This window comes from Pogoniulus pusillus, chromosome 1 (assembly GCF_015220805.1).
Source record: "Pogoniulus pusillus isolate bPogPus1 chromosome 1, bPogPus1.pri, whole genome shotgun sequence".
Classification (NCBI taxonomy): domain Eukaryota; kingdom Metazoa; phylum Chordata; class Aves; order Piciformes; family Lybiidae; genus Pogoniulus; species Pogoniulus pusillus.
In genome coordinates, this window is record NC_087264.1 from 24,374,894 (window position 1) to 24,389,956 (window position 15,063).

Sequence of the window (15,063 nt, forward strand, 5' to 3'; positions counted from 1 at the left end):
TCAGTTAAAGAATGGCTTTGGCGTTGCCTTTGTGGTGGTGAGGCTCTAGGGCTAGAGGTTTGGGGTTTTGGACTCTCCTCATCATAAAGCCACATCAGATTTAAGCAAAAGCTAACTTGAAACACCTTAAACCATCTTTTCCTGACAGGAAAGTGTCCCCTAGGAGTGACACATCCCTGCCTGCCCTGGTTTCTTTGTGCGCTAGTTTGAGCCTAGCTGGGATGTTTTGGTGAGAAGAATTAGATGATAGACTGTGAAAAGGAAACAATGGTGATGGCTGCTGCACTCATAGGCTTGCTGAGATGGATAAGAACAAGAGCACAAACATAAATAAGAGAGTCCTCTCTCTGGGCTTTGGGCTGCACTTCTCTCTCTAACCTGCCTGACTAATCCATCTGTTTCCTAACCCCCCTGGATGACCCTCCAAACTACCTTAAGTGTAAGGCAAAGTCTGGGGTGAGGTAGAGGGGTGGGAAGAAGGTGGAAAGGTGGTTTGGAGCCCCTGCTGGGGACTCTGGTTTCTGGAAGGGCTGCTGTGTTTCTGTGTTACCTTTTAACTTGTCTATCTCTGTCTATAGCTGTATAGCTGTAAATACCTGCTTGTACATTGTGCTAAGCTGTAAATATAGCTTCATTCATTCAATTCCCAGTGGCTGAGTCTAGTCTAGGGGATTTTCCAAAGTGAGGGAGGGGTGGGGAACACACAAACCATCACATTTTGATCACACTTTGCTGTAGCAGTGGTGGTGGTGGTGTGCAATAAACCAGTGCCTGGCTTGCTGGCAGTGGTGTGATGGTTTGGGTAATACAGAAACACAGCAGCCCTCCCAGAAACCAGGGTCCCCAGCAGGGGCTCCCAACCACCCTTTCACCTTCTTCCCACCCCTCTACCTTACCCAAGACTTTGCCTCAAGGTAGCTTGGAGGGTGAGCCAGGGGGGTTAGGAAACAGATAGATTGGTCACAAAGACAGCAGGTTAGGTTACAGAGAGAAGTTCAGCCCCAGAGAGACAGAGAGTGACTCTGTTAACTATGTTTGTGTTCTTGTTCTTATCCATCTCAGCAAGCCTATGAGTGCAGCAGACATCACCACTGTTTCCTTTCCACAGCCTGTCATCTAATTCTTCTCACCAAAACATTCCAGCTAGGCTCAAACCAGCACAAGTGGGAAAAGGTCTCTGCATGGCTTTGATTCTCCTCTATCCTTGGGTATCCACCACCCACTCCTACCTGAGGATACCTCTGAGTTCAGCTGTGAGTGGGTGGTCTGTGGAGCAGGTCAGACCAAGTCTAACTGTGGGTCCACGTCCACAAAGGAGCCTGAGCTTCAGTGGTTGAAAGAAACAGGCTAAGAAGGAGCCACCCACACCTTGTATCAGCTAACCCATGGCCTTCCTTCAAGGAGGCAGCACTGCTTGGTGTCAATCATTTCACGTCAGAAGCAGAGATGTCTGTGTTATTTCTCTGTGGAAACTGGAGGCTACAAATTGGTGATCCAGTCTCTTAATGAGATCCTACAAGCCAAGGAGTGTCTGTCAGGGCAATCAGTAAGACCGAAACAGATGAACCACACAGCTCCTTTTAGCTGGCTGTAGAAACCATCTCCTGCAGACCCTTCAATTTTCCAGAAGATCATTTATTTTTGATGTGTAGCATGCACCCACAGTAAGCTTGTCTGAATAAGAGAAATGACATCTGAACCAACTGGGGAAAAAGAAGTGGACAAAAGTAAACTCACAGAAGAACTCTTCCATGAACAGAACTCTGGTTTACATCAGGCAGCTTCCTGACTAAACACTGGAACAAACTGGTTCCCTTTGCAAGATGAAAGCCAGCCTAGCTTGGCTCTGACAGGCCAAGAAAGGCTGGTAGACAGGCTCTCAAGTGAGACCCTCCTGTTCCCAAGTCACTTTGTAGCATCCTAGAACCCACATCTTGGAACCATAGGCTCACAGGATCTTGTCAGGGGTTGGAAAGGACCCAAGGAGATCATCCAGCCCAACTCCCCTGCCACAGTAGAACCATACAATCTAGCTTGGGTCACAGAGGAACACACCCAGACAGGCCTTGAAAGTCTCCAGAGGAGACTCTGGGCAGCCTGTGCCAGTGCTCTGGGACCCTTCCAAGAAAGAAGTTCCCCCTTGTGTTGAGCTGGAACCTCCTGTGCTGCAGCTTACACCCATTGCTCCTTGTCCTATCCCAGGAAGCAGTGAGCAGAGCCTGTCCCCCACCTCCTGATCAGCCCTCAGATGTTTATAAACATGGATTAAATCCTCTCTTAGTCTTCTCTTCTCCAGACTAAAAAGTCCCAGGTCCCCACTACTACTACCACCTGCTACTACCCCCAGGTTTGCTGCCTTGGAAGGAATGTTGGTCTCCAAGATAGGCAGGATCCTTTAACATAGGATTTTAATATTAACTGTCACCTTCAATGGCACTATGAGCAGTGCTGGCAGCTCACAGAACACACACTGCATTTGCTCTCCCATGAAAGATATCCTTGAAGAAGAATGCCAAAACTCCCACATCAGTCTGAAGCTTCTGCATAATTCCCACACGGATCACTCTGCTTCAACAACAATCAGGTGATGCACAGGCCACTTGCTAAGATGGGCCCGGGCAATGCTGGATGCCCTCCTGCTCTGAGCTCTCCCCAGCTGAGCAGCAAGAGAATCTCAACTAGTCTAGCACTGACTTCACCCTACAGGTGGAAAGGGTCACAGCAAAGTGATGGGAACTGCCAAGTGCCAGGAGTGCTCTCTGGCTGCTACAGAAACACCAAGTGAAGAGGCACTCCAAGCTATCACAATTTATCCACTCTGGGAACTAGAGTTACAGCCAATGGATGGTCTATGCACACACTAATCAGCTCCTATTTAAAGTCTGTAGTAAACCCATGGCCCCTTAAGGCATAGTTCCTCTTTTGGTATCCCCTTTATCTTCTTTCTTTCTCCCACTTCTGTGAAAGTATCAGACAGAAACCATTCCTACCAAGACTCTCTCACCATCACCTTCAGACTCTTCCAGTTTCTTGTGATTTCAGGGACTCCACCCTCATCTCTAAGCTCAAGTTTTACATCTTAACCTCACATCTTCCACCTCTTCTCCTCCACTCATGTTCATGATCTTTACTGGGTTTTATGCTTGGGTCTTCCTTTATACACTCTATTACCCACAGAAATACTCTCCAGAGTTATTTAGGTCCAGACCCAAGTGATCTTCCCTCCATTGTGAAATAATCTAATTCTCAGCCAAGAAGAATATTGATGTTGCTAGAAGAGAAGCCCCTTTCAATACTTTCTCAGCTGCTTAGAGCACAACCATGGCCCAGATCTCAGAGGAAAATACATCACCTATGAAAGACAGCTGAGAAACAAAGAGAACAAAGACGGCAGACAGCTAGGATGAGTTGTTAGGTTACATCATTGGAGGTTGCCCAAGTCTGGTTTAGGGAAGCAAATGACCCTCATCACACATCGACCATGGCCTTGGGGACATGCTGCCTACACCTGTAGTCCTGCAACACTGAAAAGCTGCAGGACAGCTAAAAAGAAGGAAGAATGAAATAAGTACAGCTTGGGACTGAAAAACAGCTACAAGAAACTTGTTTTGTTTGTTTGTTTGTTTTTCCAGGTGGAACATTACCTGAATTCCTTACACTGGAGCTGTTCAGCTTGGAATCTTTGATGACCAAGTGCTTAATCCAAAGGGTTGGTGCTGTGATTTCTGAAAGAGAAAAAAACACAACTGTCCTAAGGAAACTCAAGCAACCAGGGAATGCACATGCCTGTTACTCAGGAGGACAAGACCTTAGCTACAATCATGTCTTAAGTGACCCAGCAACTCTGTAAAGATTGGCCCATGAGCTCTTAGGAACCACTACTTGTAAAGCTTTCCACAAGGTAATCTCCTTACCTCTCCATTCCAGAGACTGCCTTCTCTGCTGCCAAGACAATTTGGGTTTGTTTTGGTTGGTTGTTTTTTGTTGTTTGGATGGTGTTTTGCTTTTTAATCCCCTCCCCCCCTTTCTCAATTTGCAAACCTAAATTCTTTCTCCTCCAGATATATTTCAAAGGCTTTGTTGTGTGCTGTAGTATATATTGCTTTCCACTAAATTGCACATGAAATGGAGATGAAAAGAAAAGTCATTTCAGGCTTTAAGTATTGCTTTAACAGGGCAGTTAAGAGCTGACCATAGTCAGCTCCCCAAAACAAGCAACAGCAAAATCTGAAATAGGCAGAGAAACTAAGATTATTTCTGGGAGGACTTGAAAGGATGTCTATTAGAGAAACAAGTTCTGCTCAGAAAAATCCTGTCTGAGCCACTACAACCAAGACATCCAAATCTAAATGTCCTGAGAGTGCCTCCTCTAGAGCGTGAAAATCCACTTCAGAACACAGCGGAACCTGCCCTAAGACACAAGGGGACAGCACAGCAGTGCTTGATCAGAACTGGGCACAGCAGCACTCAGGACCGTAGATTAGATGTTAGGAGGAAGCTCTTCACAGTGAGGGTGGGGAGACACTGGCACAGGCTGCCCAGGGAGGTTGTGGCTGCTTCCTCCTTGGAGGTGTTTAAGGCCAGGTTGGATGAGGCCTTGAGCAGCCTGCTCTAGTGGGAGGTGTCCCTGCCTACAGCAGGGGTTGGAGCTGGACAATCCTTGAGGTCCTTCTAACCTAGACCATTCTATGATTCTCCTACTAAAGCTCCTAAAGTGATACTCTCAGGACTGGCAATATCTTAAGTTCCAAAAGTTATTAAGTTGAACACCTTCCTCATGAGGAGAGACTGAGGGGCAGGAAGCAGAGAAGATCGAGAGGTGACCTCAGTAAGGTGGAAGAAAGTTTTCTGGGACAGTATGGAGACAGGTGATGGCTCCAGCTGGTGAACCCCATCCTGGGATGAATTTCTTCCTCACAAGGAGACCCTGAGGGAGCTGGGGCTGTGCTGCTTGGAGAGGATGAGACTAAGGGGTGACCTTGTTCGTGCTTATAAAGATGTGCAGGATGAGTGGCAAGAGGCTGGAGCCAGGCTCTGCTGGGTGATGCCCAGTGACAGCACAAGGGGCAATGGGTGGGAGCTGAAGCAGAGGAGGTTCCATGAGAACTTGAGGAAGGATTTTTTCCCTGTGAGGGTGACAGAGCCCTGGAACAGGCTGCCCAGGGGGGTTGTGGAGTCTCCCTCTATGGAGATGTTCAAGAATCCCCTGGACGTGTTCCTGTGTGATCTGCTCTGGGTGATCCTGCTGTGGCAGGGGGGCTGGACCAGGTGAGCTTTGGAGGTCCCTTCCAGCCCTTACATTCTATGATTCTAAGTTTCCACAAGAGAATGCCTTAAACATTACATCCTGGAGTATGCCTTTAATTTCCTCTAAGAGGTTTTCACAAGAGGTCTCCTGCTCCCTTGTTGACATTTACGTGGCTCTGACTCAAAGTAGAAGCCAGACAACTGCAAGGAACACTGATGAAACGTTTGTAAGAGCATGAAAGAAAAACAAAGATGGTTTTTCCCCTCCTAAACATTTTCAGCTACACTGACTGTAGGCACCACTGCAATCGTGTTCAAGGCACCTCTTCCAGTGAGGTTGAACACTGACAGTCCAGCAGTAGTAAACTTAATTAACAAAGATCACCTTCTCTACAGGTTTCATTGCACTATTTTCCTGGCCATCTATCAGAAATTGTGTGGCCAGCAGGAGTAGGGAAGCCACTGTCCTCCTATATTTGGCACTGGTGAGGCCACACCTTGAATCCTGTGGTTAGTTTGGGGGTCACTCACTACAAGAATAATATTGAGATGGGGTGTATCCACAGAAGGGCAACGAGCTGATGAAGGGTCGAGGGCACAAATCCTACAAGGACTGGCTGAGGGAACTGGAATTCACAGGCTCACAGGATGTCAGGGGTTGGAAGGGACCCAAGGAGATCATCCAGTCAGACCTCCCTGCCAGAGCAGGACCACACAATCTAGCTCATGTCACACAGGAACACATCCAGACAGGCCTTGAAAGTCTCCACAGAAGACCCCACAACCTCCCTGGAGAGCCTGTGCCAGTGCTCTGGGACCCTTCCAGGAAAGAAGTTCCCTCTTGCCTTGAGGTGGAACCTCTTTTGCTGTAGCTTACACCCATTGCTCCTTGTCCTATCCCAGGGAGCAGTGAGCAGAGCCTGTCCCCCCCTCCTGGCAGCCTTCAGATACTTATAAATATTTATCAAGTCCCCTCTAAGTCTTCTCCAGACTAAGCAGTCCCAGGTCCCTCAGCCTCTCCTCATCAGCCATGCCCTCCAGTCCCCTCATCATCCTCACAGCCCTCTGCTGGACCCTCTCCAGCAGATCCCTGTCCCTCTTTAACTGGGGAGCCCAAAACTGAACACAGTATTCAAGACGAGGTCTCAGCAGCGCAGAGTAGAGGGGGGAGGAGAACCTCCCTTGATCTGCTGGACACACTCTCCCTAACACACCCCAGTCCTTGGACTTCTTGGCCACAAGGGCACATTGCTGTGTCATGGGTAACTTGTTAGCCACCAGGACCCACAGGTCCCTCTCCACAGGGCTGCTCTCCAGAGTCGTTTAGCCTGGAGTAAGGGAGGCTCAGAGGGAGACCATTTTGCTCTCTACAAGTACCTGAGATGAGAATCAACCAGGTTGGAAGAGATCTCCAAGCTCAGCCAGCCCAACCTAGCACCCAGCCCTGGCCAATCAACCAGACCATGGCACTAAGTGCCCCAGCCAGCCTTGGCTTCAACACCTCCAGGCACGGCCACTCCACCACCTCCCTGGGCAGCCCATTCCAATGCCAATCACTCTCTCTGACAACAACTTCCTCCTAACATCCAGCCTAGACCTGCCCTGGCACAGCTTGAGACTGTGTCCCCTTCTTCTGTTGCTGCTTGCCTGGCAGCAGAGCCCAACCCCACCTGGCTACAGCCTCCCTTCACGGAGTTGCAGAGAGCAATGAGCTCTGCTCTGAGCCTCCTCTTCTGCTGGCTGCACACCCCCAGCTCCCTCAGCCTCTCCTCACAGGCCCCTCCCCACAGGCCCCTCCCCAGCCTTGCTGCCCTTCTCTGGACACCTTCCAGCACCTCAACATCTCTCTGGAATGGAGGAGCCCAGAACTGGGCACGGCACTCAAGGGATGGCTTGAGTAGTGCTGAGCACAGGGGCAGAAGAACCTCCCTTGTCCTGTTGCCCACACTGCTCCTGAGCCAGCCCAGGATGCCATTGGCTCTGCTGCCCACCTGGGCACACTGCTGCCTCATCTTCAACTACTCTCTCCCAGCACCCCCAGGTCCCTTTCTTCCCAGCTGCTCTCAGCCACTCTGACCCCAGCCTGTAGCACTGCTTGTGGTTGTTGTGGCCAGGGGTCAGTCTCTTCTTGGTGGCAAGCAACATGGCTAGAGGAAATGGTTTCAAACTGCACCAGAGGAGATTTAGGCTGGATATTAGGAAATACTTCTACGTAAAAAGGATTATTAATCATTGGATTGGTCTGCCCAGGGCAGTGGTGGAGTCACTGGAGATTTCTAAGCAGGGTGTGGACATGGCTTTGTGTTAACCCTTCGGTGCTGGTTTAAGGGTTGGACTGGATGCTCTTTGAGGTCTCTTTCAATCACCTGTATGCTGTGATAACATTCTTCAGTGCTGGTTTAAAGGTTGGACTGGATGCTCTTTAAGGTCTCTTGCAATCACCTCTATTCTATGATACCACTGAGTCACTCCTCGAAGGACCTTCTGAACAAGACGTATGAACTGGATGGGCTCACTCCTACATTTCACCAGTACAGTTCTTCCTTTGAATATCTATAGGCACACTGTCAGGGGGCAACTTAAAGGCCAGAAGTTTGTGATTACCAACAGCAATTTAATGCCACATGGACTTGCTGCAAGGAGGAGCTTTCTTTTGACATAAACAAGAGAGAATCAGCATGGCTTCAGTTTCCTTTGTTGGTCTGGGAATGCTTTTTTTCGCTCTGAGGGCTTTGCTTTGTTCCCTAAATCTCATGAGAAAATTCTTACCAATCTACAATCACTAAATGGAAGTGTCAAGATTGCAGCATCCTGCCGTTAAATGAGCTTATTTTAACTACAAAAACCCTCTCCACCCCATCACTTGATTTTACAAGCAGGCAGGAGGTATCAACAGCAACACCTACTCTCAGTGGTCTCTGCTTCTGGCTTTGATCCAGTTTAAAAGAAGTGCTAAGTAGAGCAGCTCAGTATGAAAAAGCACAGGGCTTTCCCTTCACTGCCTTATGGGCTGCACTTCAGGTGGGTCACAGAGTTTGGACTTCTGCCCACAGCTTGACTTATAATGGGTGTGGGTTTAAAGCGGTAGAAAGCCTGCACTACATCTAAGCATCACACAGGGCAGGCAGCTGCTAACCAGAACTAACCAGGTTGGAAAGGACCTCCAGAATTATCCACTCCAACCTACAACCTAACCCTTCTCATTAACTAAACCATGGCACTAAGTGCCTCATACAGCTTCCTTTTAAACACCTCCAGGCACGGCAACTCCACCACCTCCCTGGGCAGCCCATTCCAATGCCAATCACTCGCTCTGACAACAACTTCCTCCTAACATCCAGCCTAGACCTCCCCAGGCACAGCTTGAGGCTGTGTAACCTTGTTCTGTTGCTGCTTGCCTGGCAGAAGAGCCCAACCCCACCTGGCCACAGCCTCCCTTCAGGTAGCTGTAGACAGCAAGAATTGGAATACAGATAAGAGTCGCTCTCTGTCTGGGCTGTGGACTGCATTTTTCTCTCTCTCTAACCTCTCTGAGTAATCCACCTGCTTCCTAGCCCCCTGGCCAACCCTCCATTCTTCCCTGTGCACAAGGCAACGTCTGGGATAAAGTAGAGGGGGGGTGGCAGAAGGTGGAAGAGTGGTTGGGAGCCCCTCCTGTGGACTCAGATTTCTGGGAGGGCTGTTGTGTTTCTGCATTACCTTTTCCCTTGTCTATGTATATAACTGCATAGATTGTGAATCTCTGCTTGTACATTGTGCTAAGCTGTGAATACAAAGCTTCATTCCTCAACTTCCAGCTGACCGAGTCTAGTCTGGGTGATTTACAGAGTGTGGGGAGGGGGCAGGGAACACTCAAACCATCCCACACCCCCAGGTCCCTCTCTGCCTGGCTGCTCTCCAGAGACTGCCCAAGGACCACTATCCCCACTGCTGTCCACGTTTGTGCTGTGAAAGCCTCGAACCCTCTGTCATGACAGACATTTTACCCTAGTTTCAAGGCCTTTAATGAACTAAGGTCTGCTGCTCCCTCTCCAAACCAGTGTAATTGCAAGATTATCCCATTGGAGAAGGCAGCTGCCTTGGTGGGCCACAAATGAAGTGGGCCCAGGACACTGACTTCATTTGCTTAAATAGTATTTGCGTCAATGAAAGCAATTGCTAAACAGAGCAAACTCCCAGCACTCTGCTTCCAAGTCAACATTCACAAGCTGTGGTTTAGCTCTTCCCTCCCTCCCCTGAAGCTCTAACACACTGCATAGGTTATGAAACTCCAGCGCTGGTATCAGGAGAGTGGGGGAGAGTGAGAGGCTAAGCAGAGACTAAGGAAGTTGCCATTTCTGACTTGATGCATGACACCTTTTCCTCCAAGGTTAACTCCAGGAATCTGGTCAGCTGGTGTTATTGTTGGATTCCAAGGAAAAGGGGAGGATGTAAAAGGATTAAGGAAAATGCCTGAGGTCCCAAGGGTGCTGTGAAATTTGGATAACTCATGGAGATTCACTGGCTTTTCTGCTTTGCAGGATAAAGAAAGCCTCTGAGCCATAAATCCTAGGGAAAAGGGAAAGAGAAGCAGGTTCTTGGGTTAGGTTTTGACATTGGTGGCATTATGTTAAGGAATGCTCTTACCTTCTCCATCAAAAATAGGCTGGGTCTCCATGGTAGGCGTCGGCTTGGAACCGTCATCTGAATTGAGGGTTAAAAAGAAGCGAAAAGAAACTACCATTATTGAGGTAAATACTATCTACTCTCCAGCACTGTTGAATGGTTGGGATTTGCACGAGGCCCGGCCAAGTCCAGAAGAGAAAGAAGACAGACAGAATGAAAACACTCAACTGACAGAGCAGCAAACACCACAGAATGGCTTAGGTTGGAAGGGAGCTCAAAGCTCAGCCAGGTCCAACTCCCCCCCGCCATAGGCAGAGACACTTCCCACTAGAACAGGTTGCTCATCCAACCTGGCCTTGAACACCTCCAGGGAGGTTGTGGAGCACAGAAGCACAGAATGTGATCTTTGATCACATTCTGTGCTTCTGTGCTCCACAACCTCCCTGGGTAATCTATGACAGTGTCTCATATCTGTAGTCTGGTACCATCCCAGGCAGCTCTTCCCGCAGGGAGGTTGACCTTCCAGCCCAGCCTCATTCAGCCTGGCCTTGAACACCTCGAGGGAGGGAGCAGCCACGACCTCCCTGGGCAACCTGTGCCAGAGTTTGACCACCCTCACTGGAAAGAGCATCTCCAGGGAGATTGTGGACCACAGAAGCACAGAGCATGATCTTTGACCACGTTCTGTGCTTCTGTGGTCCACAACCTCCCAGGGCAACCTGTGCCAGTGTCTTCACCACCCTCACTATCAAGCACTATTCTTAATAGAAGCCTCCCACTCTCTCCCCTCTCCCTCTGCTGTGCATCCCATGGCAGTTTCCCCTCATTCCACTGAGCAGGCAATCACCTTTTTAGTTTCAGGTGGCCATATACCACACAGAAGGCATTTCATGAGACAGCAGGGGTCTGCAGGCTGCTGTCCCACTGTGTCTTTCTCCTTAGTCTTGTTCAAAACAACCACTCTTCTTCTGAAACTTACCTGTGCAGAACCAACCTGGTACCAACATTCACTGAAGAGCTGTTGGAAAAGGATGGTCAATAGCAAAGCTTTTTTTTTTCCTTACAATCATAGAACAGAATCACAGAATGGCTTAGATTGGAAGGGACCTCAAAGCTCATCCAGTTCCAACCCCCTGCCATAGGCAGGGACACCTCCCACAAGAACAGCTTGCTCAAGGCCTCATCCAACCTGGCCCCAAACACCTCCAGGGAGAATTGCATTCTGTGCTTCTGTGCTCCACAACCTCCCTGGGCAACCTCTTCCAGTGTTTCACCACCCTCACTGCAAAGAGCTTCTTCCTAACATCCAGTTTCAATCTCCCCTCTGCCAGTTCAAACCCATTCCTCCTCATCCTGCCATCACCAGACCTTGTCAATAGTTCCTCCCAGCCTTCCTGTAGCCCCCTTCAGATACTGGAAGGCCACTCTAGGCTGCAGAGCCCAAACTCACATTGCATTCCTTATTTTCTGCAGAAGGAAGTTTTAGCACATTTCCAGTTCTACAGCATCACAACTTAAACACAACTGAAGTTAACCTTCACTGCCATCAATTGCAATTAAAAGCCATCCAAGCTGGTGGGGCAGCTTCACACACCTGGACTGAAAGCTCCCCATACAAGCTTCCACCTGTAGTCTGAATTCACACAGCACTACCCAGGGTTAACTTTCCTTCTCTTCTCCAGGCTGCAGAGCCCCAATTCTCTCAGCCTGTCCTCAGAGCAGAGCTGCTGCAGCCCTCTCAGCATCTTGGTGGCCTCCTCTGGACTTGCTCTAACAGTTCCATGTCGTTCTTGTGTTGGGGGCTCCAGAACTGCACACATCGGACAGGGAAAGGAAGGACAGAGATGGAAAACAGAGGCTTCTAGACTACTTTTCCATCCATCACCATGTGTGCAGTTTTACAAAGTGAGAAAAAGCCTGAACACCTCTCCCATAGATCATTAATTTTATTCATTGCCACAGAAAGAACTTTAATGCACAGAAGGCAGAGCAGTGCTGGTAACTCCATTTCAACCTCGGTGAGTCACTGCAGTAAAGTAGGTCGACAGCAACGAGCAAAAAGGGACCCTGCTGTCATTTTCCCTCTTCATCACTGTATTTGTTTCTGTGCTTAACTGCAAGCACAGCAAAATAAAAGAGTAGTTTCTGGGAAGAAAAAATACTCTCTATTGGCTCAGTCAACTCTTGTTCTGAGTTTTCCTGTTGCTGGTTATTACCAGTAACATGGGTAAGTAGTATTTTCCTTTCAAAGCTTCAACAACTAATGGATTGGAAAAATTCCCTCTGTTTTGCTTCATTTACAAGAAGGATTTTGCTTTTTAAAGACATTTTTGGATACAAGTAAACAGTTGGGCCTTCACCTTGGTTTTGGTCAGAAGAGGCTGCTCTGCTTCTGCAGGATCCCAGCTCTTTATTTGGGATGACGTTCACAGCATGGTGAAGCAGGGAGCAGGCTGCAACCTGCATGGGTTGGCTCTATAGAAAAACCAACTCAAAAGTGCAAAAGATACTTGTGGAACAACTGGGAAGGTGAACAATTCTTATGTTGTATAAAACCAGGAAATAGCTGGCACTAACAAGTGAAAAAAAACCCTAGTATGAGAAGTTTATTCCTACTGCTTTCATAAAGGCTTCTGCACCAAGGAACTGCAGAATTGCTTTCAGACTCAAAGCAGCAACTTGGAGGTGTTGAAGCAAAGCCTGGATGAGGCACTTAGTGCCATGGTCTGGTTGATTGGACAGGGCTGGGTGCTAGGTTGGACTGCATGAGCTTAGAGGTCTCTTCCAACCTGCTTGACTCTATGATTCTATGAATAGGGGGAAGCTAGAAATTATCCAAACCATTATGTGAACCTATGCATCTGGGTTGAGGCAATGCCAAACACAAACCCAGGCTGGGCAGTGAGTGGCTGGAGAGCAGCCCTGAGGAGAGGGACTTGGGGGTGCTGCTGGACCAGAAGCTCAACAGGAGCCAGCAGTGTGCACTTGCTGCCCAAAAAGCAAAGCAGAGCCTGGGCTGCAGCAGGAGCTGATTCTCTCCCTCTGCTGCGCTCTGCTGAGACCCCACCTGGAGTACTGCATCCAGTTCTGGAACCCCCATTCCAAGAGGACTATGGAGATGCTGGAGTGTGTCCAGAGCAGGGCCAGGAGGATGCTGAGAGGGCTGCAGCAGCTCTGCTGTGAGCACAGACTGAAAGAGTTGGGGCTGTGCAGGCTGCAGAAGAGGAGGCTCCCAGGTGACCTCCTTATGGCCTTCCAGGACCTGAAGGGGGCTACACAAAAGCTGGGAAGGGACTTTTTAGGCTGTCAGGGAGTGAGAGGACTGGGGGGAATGGAGCAAAGCTGGAGGTGGGGAGAGTCAGAGTGGAGGTGAGGAAGAAGTTGTTGAGCATGAGAGTGGTGAGAGGCTGGAATGGGTTGCCCAGAGAGATGGTTGAGGCCCCATGGCTGGAGGTGTTTAAGGCCAGGCTGGCTGAGGCTGTGGGCAGCCTACTCTAGGATAGGGTGTCCCTGGGCATGGCAGGAGGGTTGGAACTGGCTGCTCCTTGTGGTGCCTTCTGACCCTGACTGATTCTATGAACTTTGGCAGAACTCAGGGTGCTTCAGGTTCAAGGGGTATCCTTTAGACGTGTGCATGTGCTGAACAGAGACCAGCAATGACAACTGGGGAAATGCATTCTGCTGAAGACAGCCTTTGTAGCAGGTTTTGGTATGAATTAGCTATTAAGCTCCTGGAAAGTATAAAACGGTGACAGAGTAAACGCAGCAAATTGACAAAGACACCAAACTAAGCTTCGAATTGAGGGGTTTAAGATAACGTCAGCAAAATGTCTCTGTGAACTACACAATCATCATCTCACTAGGTCACTGAGACTAGGCTGTCACTAGATCCACACTGCAGCAATGCTCAGCATGGAATTAGCTGTTCTGCAAAGAGAGGGGAGTAAAATTGCCCCCCTGTTGTTTGAGCAAGCACAGGTCTTTCCTCATACAGACAGGACAAAATGTGATAGACAAGAGCCCTGTAATTACAGTCATTATACTTAGAATCATAGAATCAGCCAGGCTGGAAGAGACCTCCAAGCTCAGCCAGTCCAACCTAGCACCCAGCCCTAGACAATCAACCAGACCATGGCACTAAGTGCCCCAGCCAGCCTTGGCTTCAACACCTCCAGGCACGGTGACTCCACCACCTCCCTGGGCAGTCCATTCCAATGCCAATCACTCTCTCTGACAACAACTTCCTCCTAACATCCAGCCTAGACCTCCCCTGGCACAGCTTCAGACTCTGTCCCCTCCCTTCTTCTGTTGCTGCTTGCCTGGCAGAAGAGACCAACCCCTACCTGGCCACAAGCTCCTTTCAGGTAGTTGTAGACTTCAGGGATATTGCTGACTGTTCATTTCCAGGTCATTAAATAGTCACATAACAGACAAAGGCTGCACTTCATTAAACACACCATGCTCACTTCCCAGCTGCCAGCTTCTTACCTTGAAACTACCAAATCCCTTTCTTCAACCAGAGAATTCTCAGTAGGTCTCAGTATTTTAAATGAGCTTATGGCAAAATGTTTCGCTGCCATTCCCTTTGGGCAGAAGGACAAGCCTGGGACTTGTCTGCTCCCATCTTGATGTCTCCCTCTCACCCAATACACTGTTCATGGCACTAGAACATTTGTTCCACTGGACTTTTTCCTTCTGGTAATCAAGGAGTAAGTTCAACTTGACATATCCAAAAGCTTGGAAGAAGCATTTTTGTATTCCTCAAAGAAGCACTTTAATACAGAACAGAACAAAACAAAATCAAGCCATTTCAGAGACCTGGAGCCTGTGACATGCAAGATTCACAGGATATTGTTACTCTGAAGCCCAAAGGGAATGGGGGATGTTCACCAGGCACAAAAGAGCATAGAATCAGTCAGTCTTGGAAAGGATCACAAGGATCATCTAGTTCCAACCCTCCTGCCATGGGCAGGGACACCTCACACTGGATCAGGATGTCTACAGCCTCATCCAGTCTGGCCTTAAACACCTTCAGGGATGAGGGTTCCACCACTTCCCTGGGCAAACCCTTCCAGGCTCTCACCACCTTCATGCTAAAGAACTTCTTCCTAACATCCAGGCTCACTCTACCCATGTCCAGCTTTGTTCCATTCCCCCCAGTCCTATCACTACCTGATATTCTAAAGATACTGGAAGGTCTCAAGAAGGTCA

General features: G+C 48.9%; 1 protein-coding gene across 4 annotated transcripts in view; it reads right to left on the reverse strand.

The window, feature by feature from the left end:
• Nucleotides 1–15,063, reverse strand: part of SMOC1 (SPARC related modular calcium binding 1) — a 167,395-nt gene that overhangs the window by 52,244 nt on the left and 100,088 nt on the right. For 3 of the 4 annotated variants that reach the window (XM_064144187.1, XM_064144170.1, XM_064144162.1), the window contains exons 6-7: nucleotides 9,874–9,963; nucleotides 3,645–3,725 (exon numbers count right to left, since the gene is read on the reverse strand). In XM_064144187.1, coding sequence (XP_064000257.1) covers nucleotides 3,645–3,725; nucleotides 9,874–9,963 — 171 coding nt within the window. The remainder of the gene's footprint in view (nucleotides 1–3,644; nucleotides 3,726–9,873; nucleotides 9,964–15,063) is intronic. The other variant, XM_064144178.1, reaches the window with a different exon arrangement.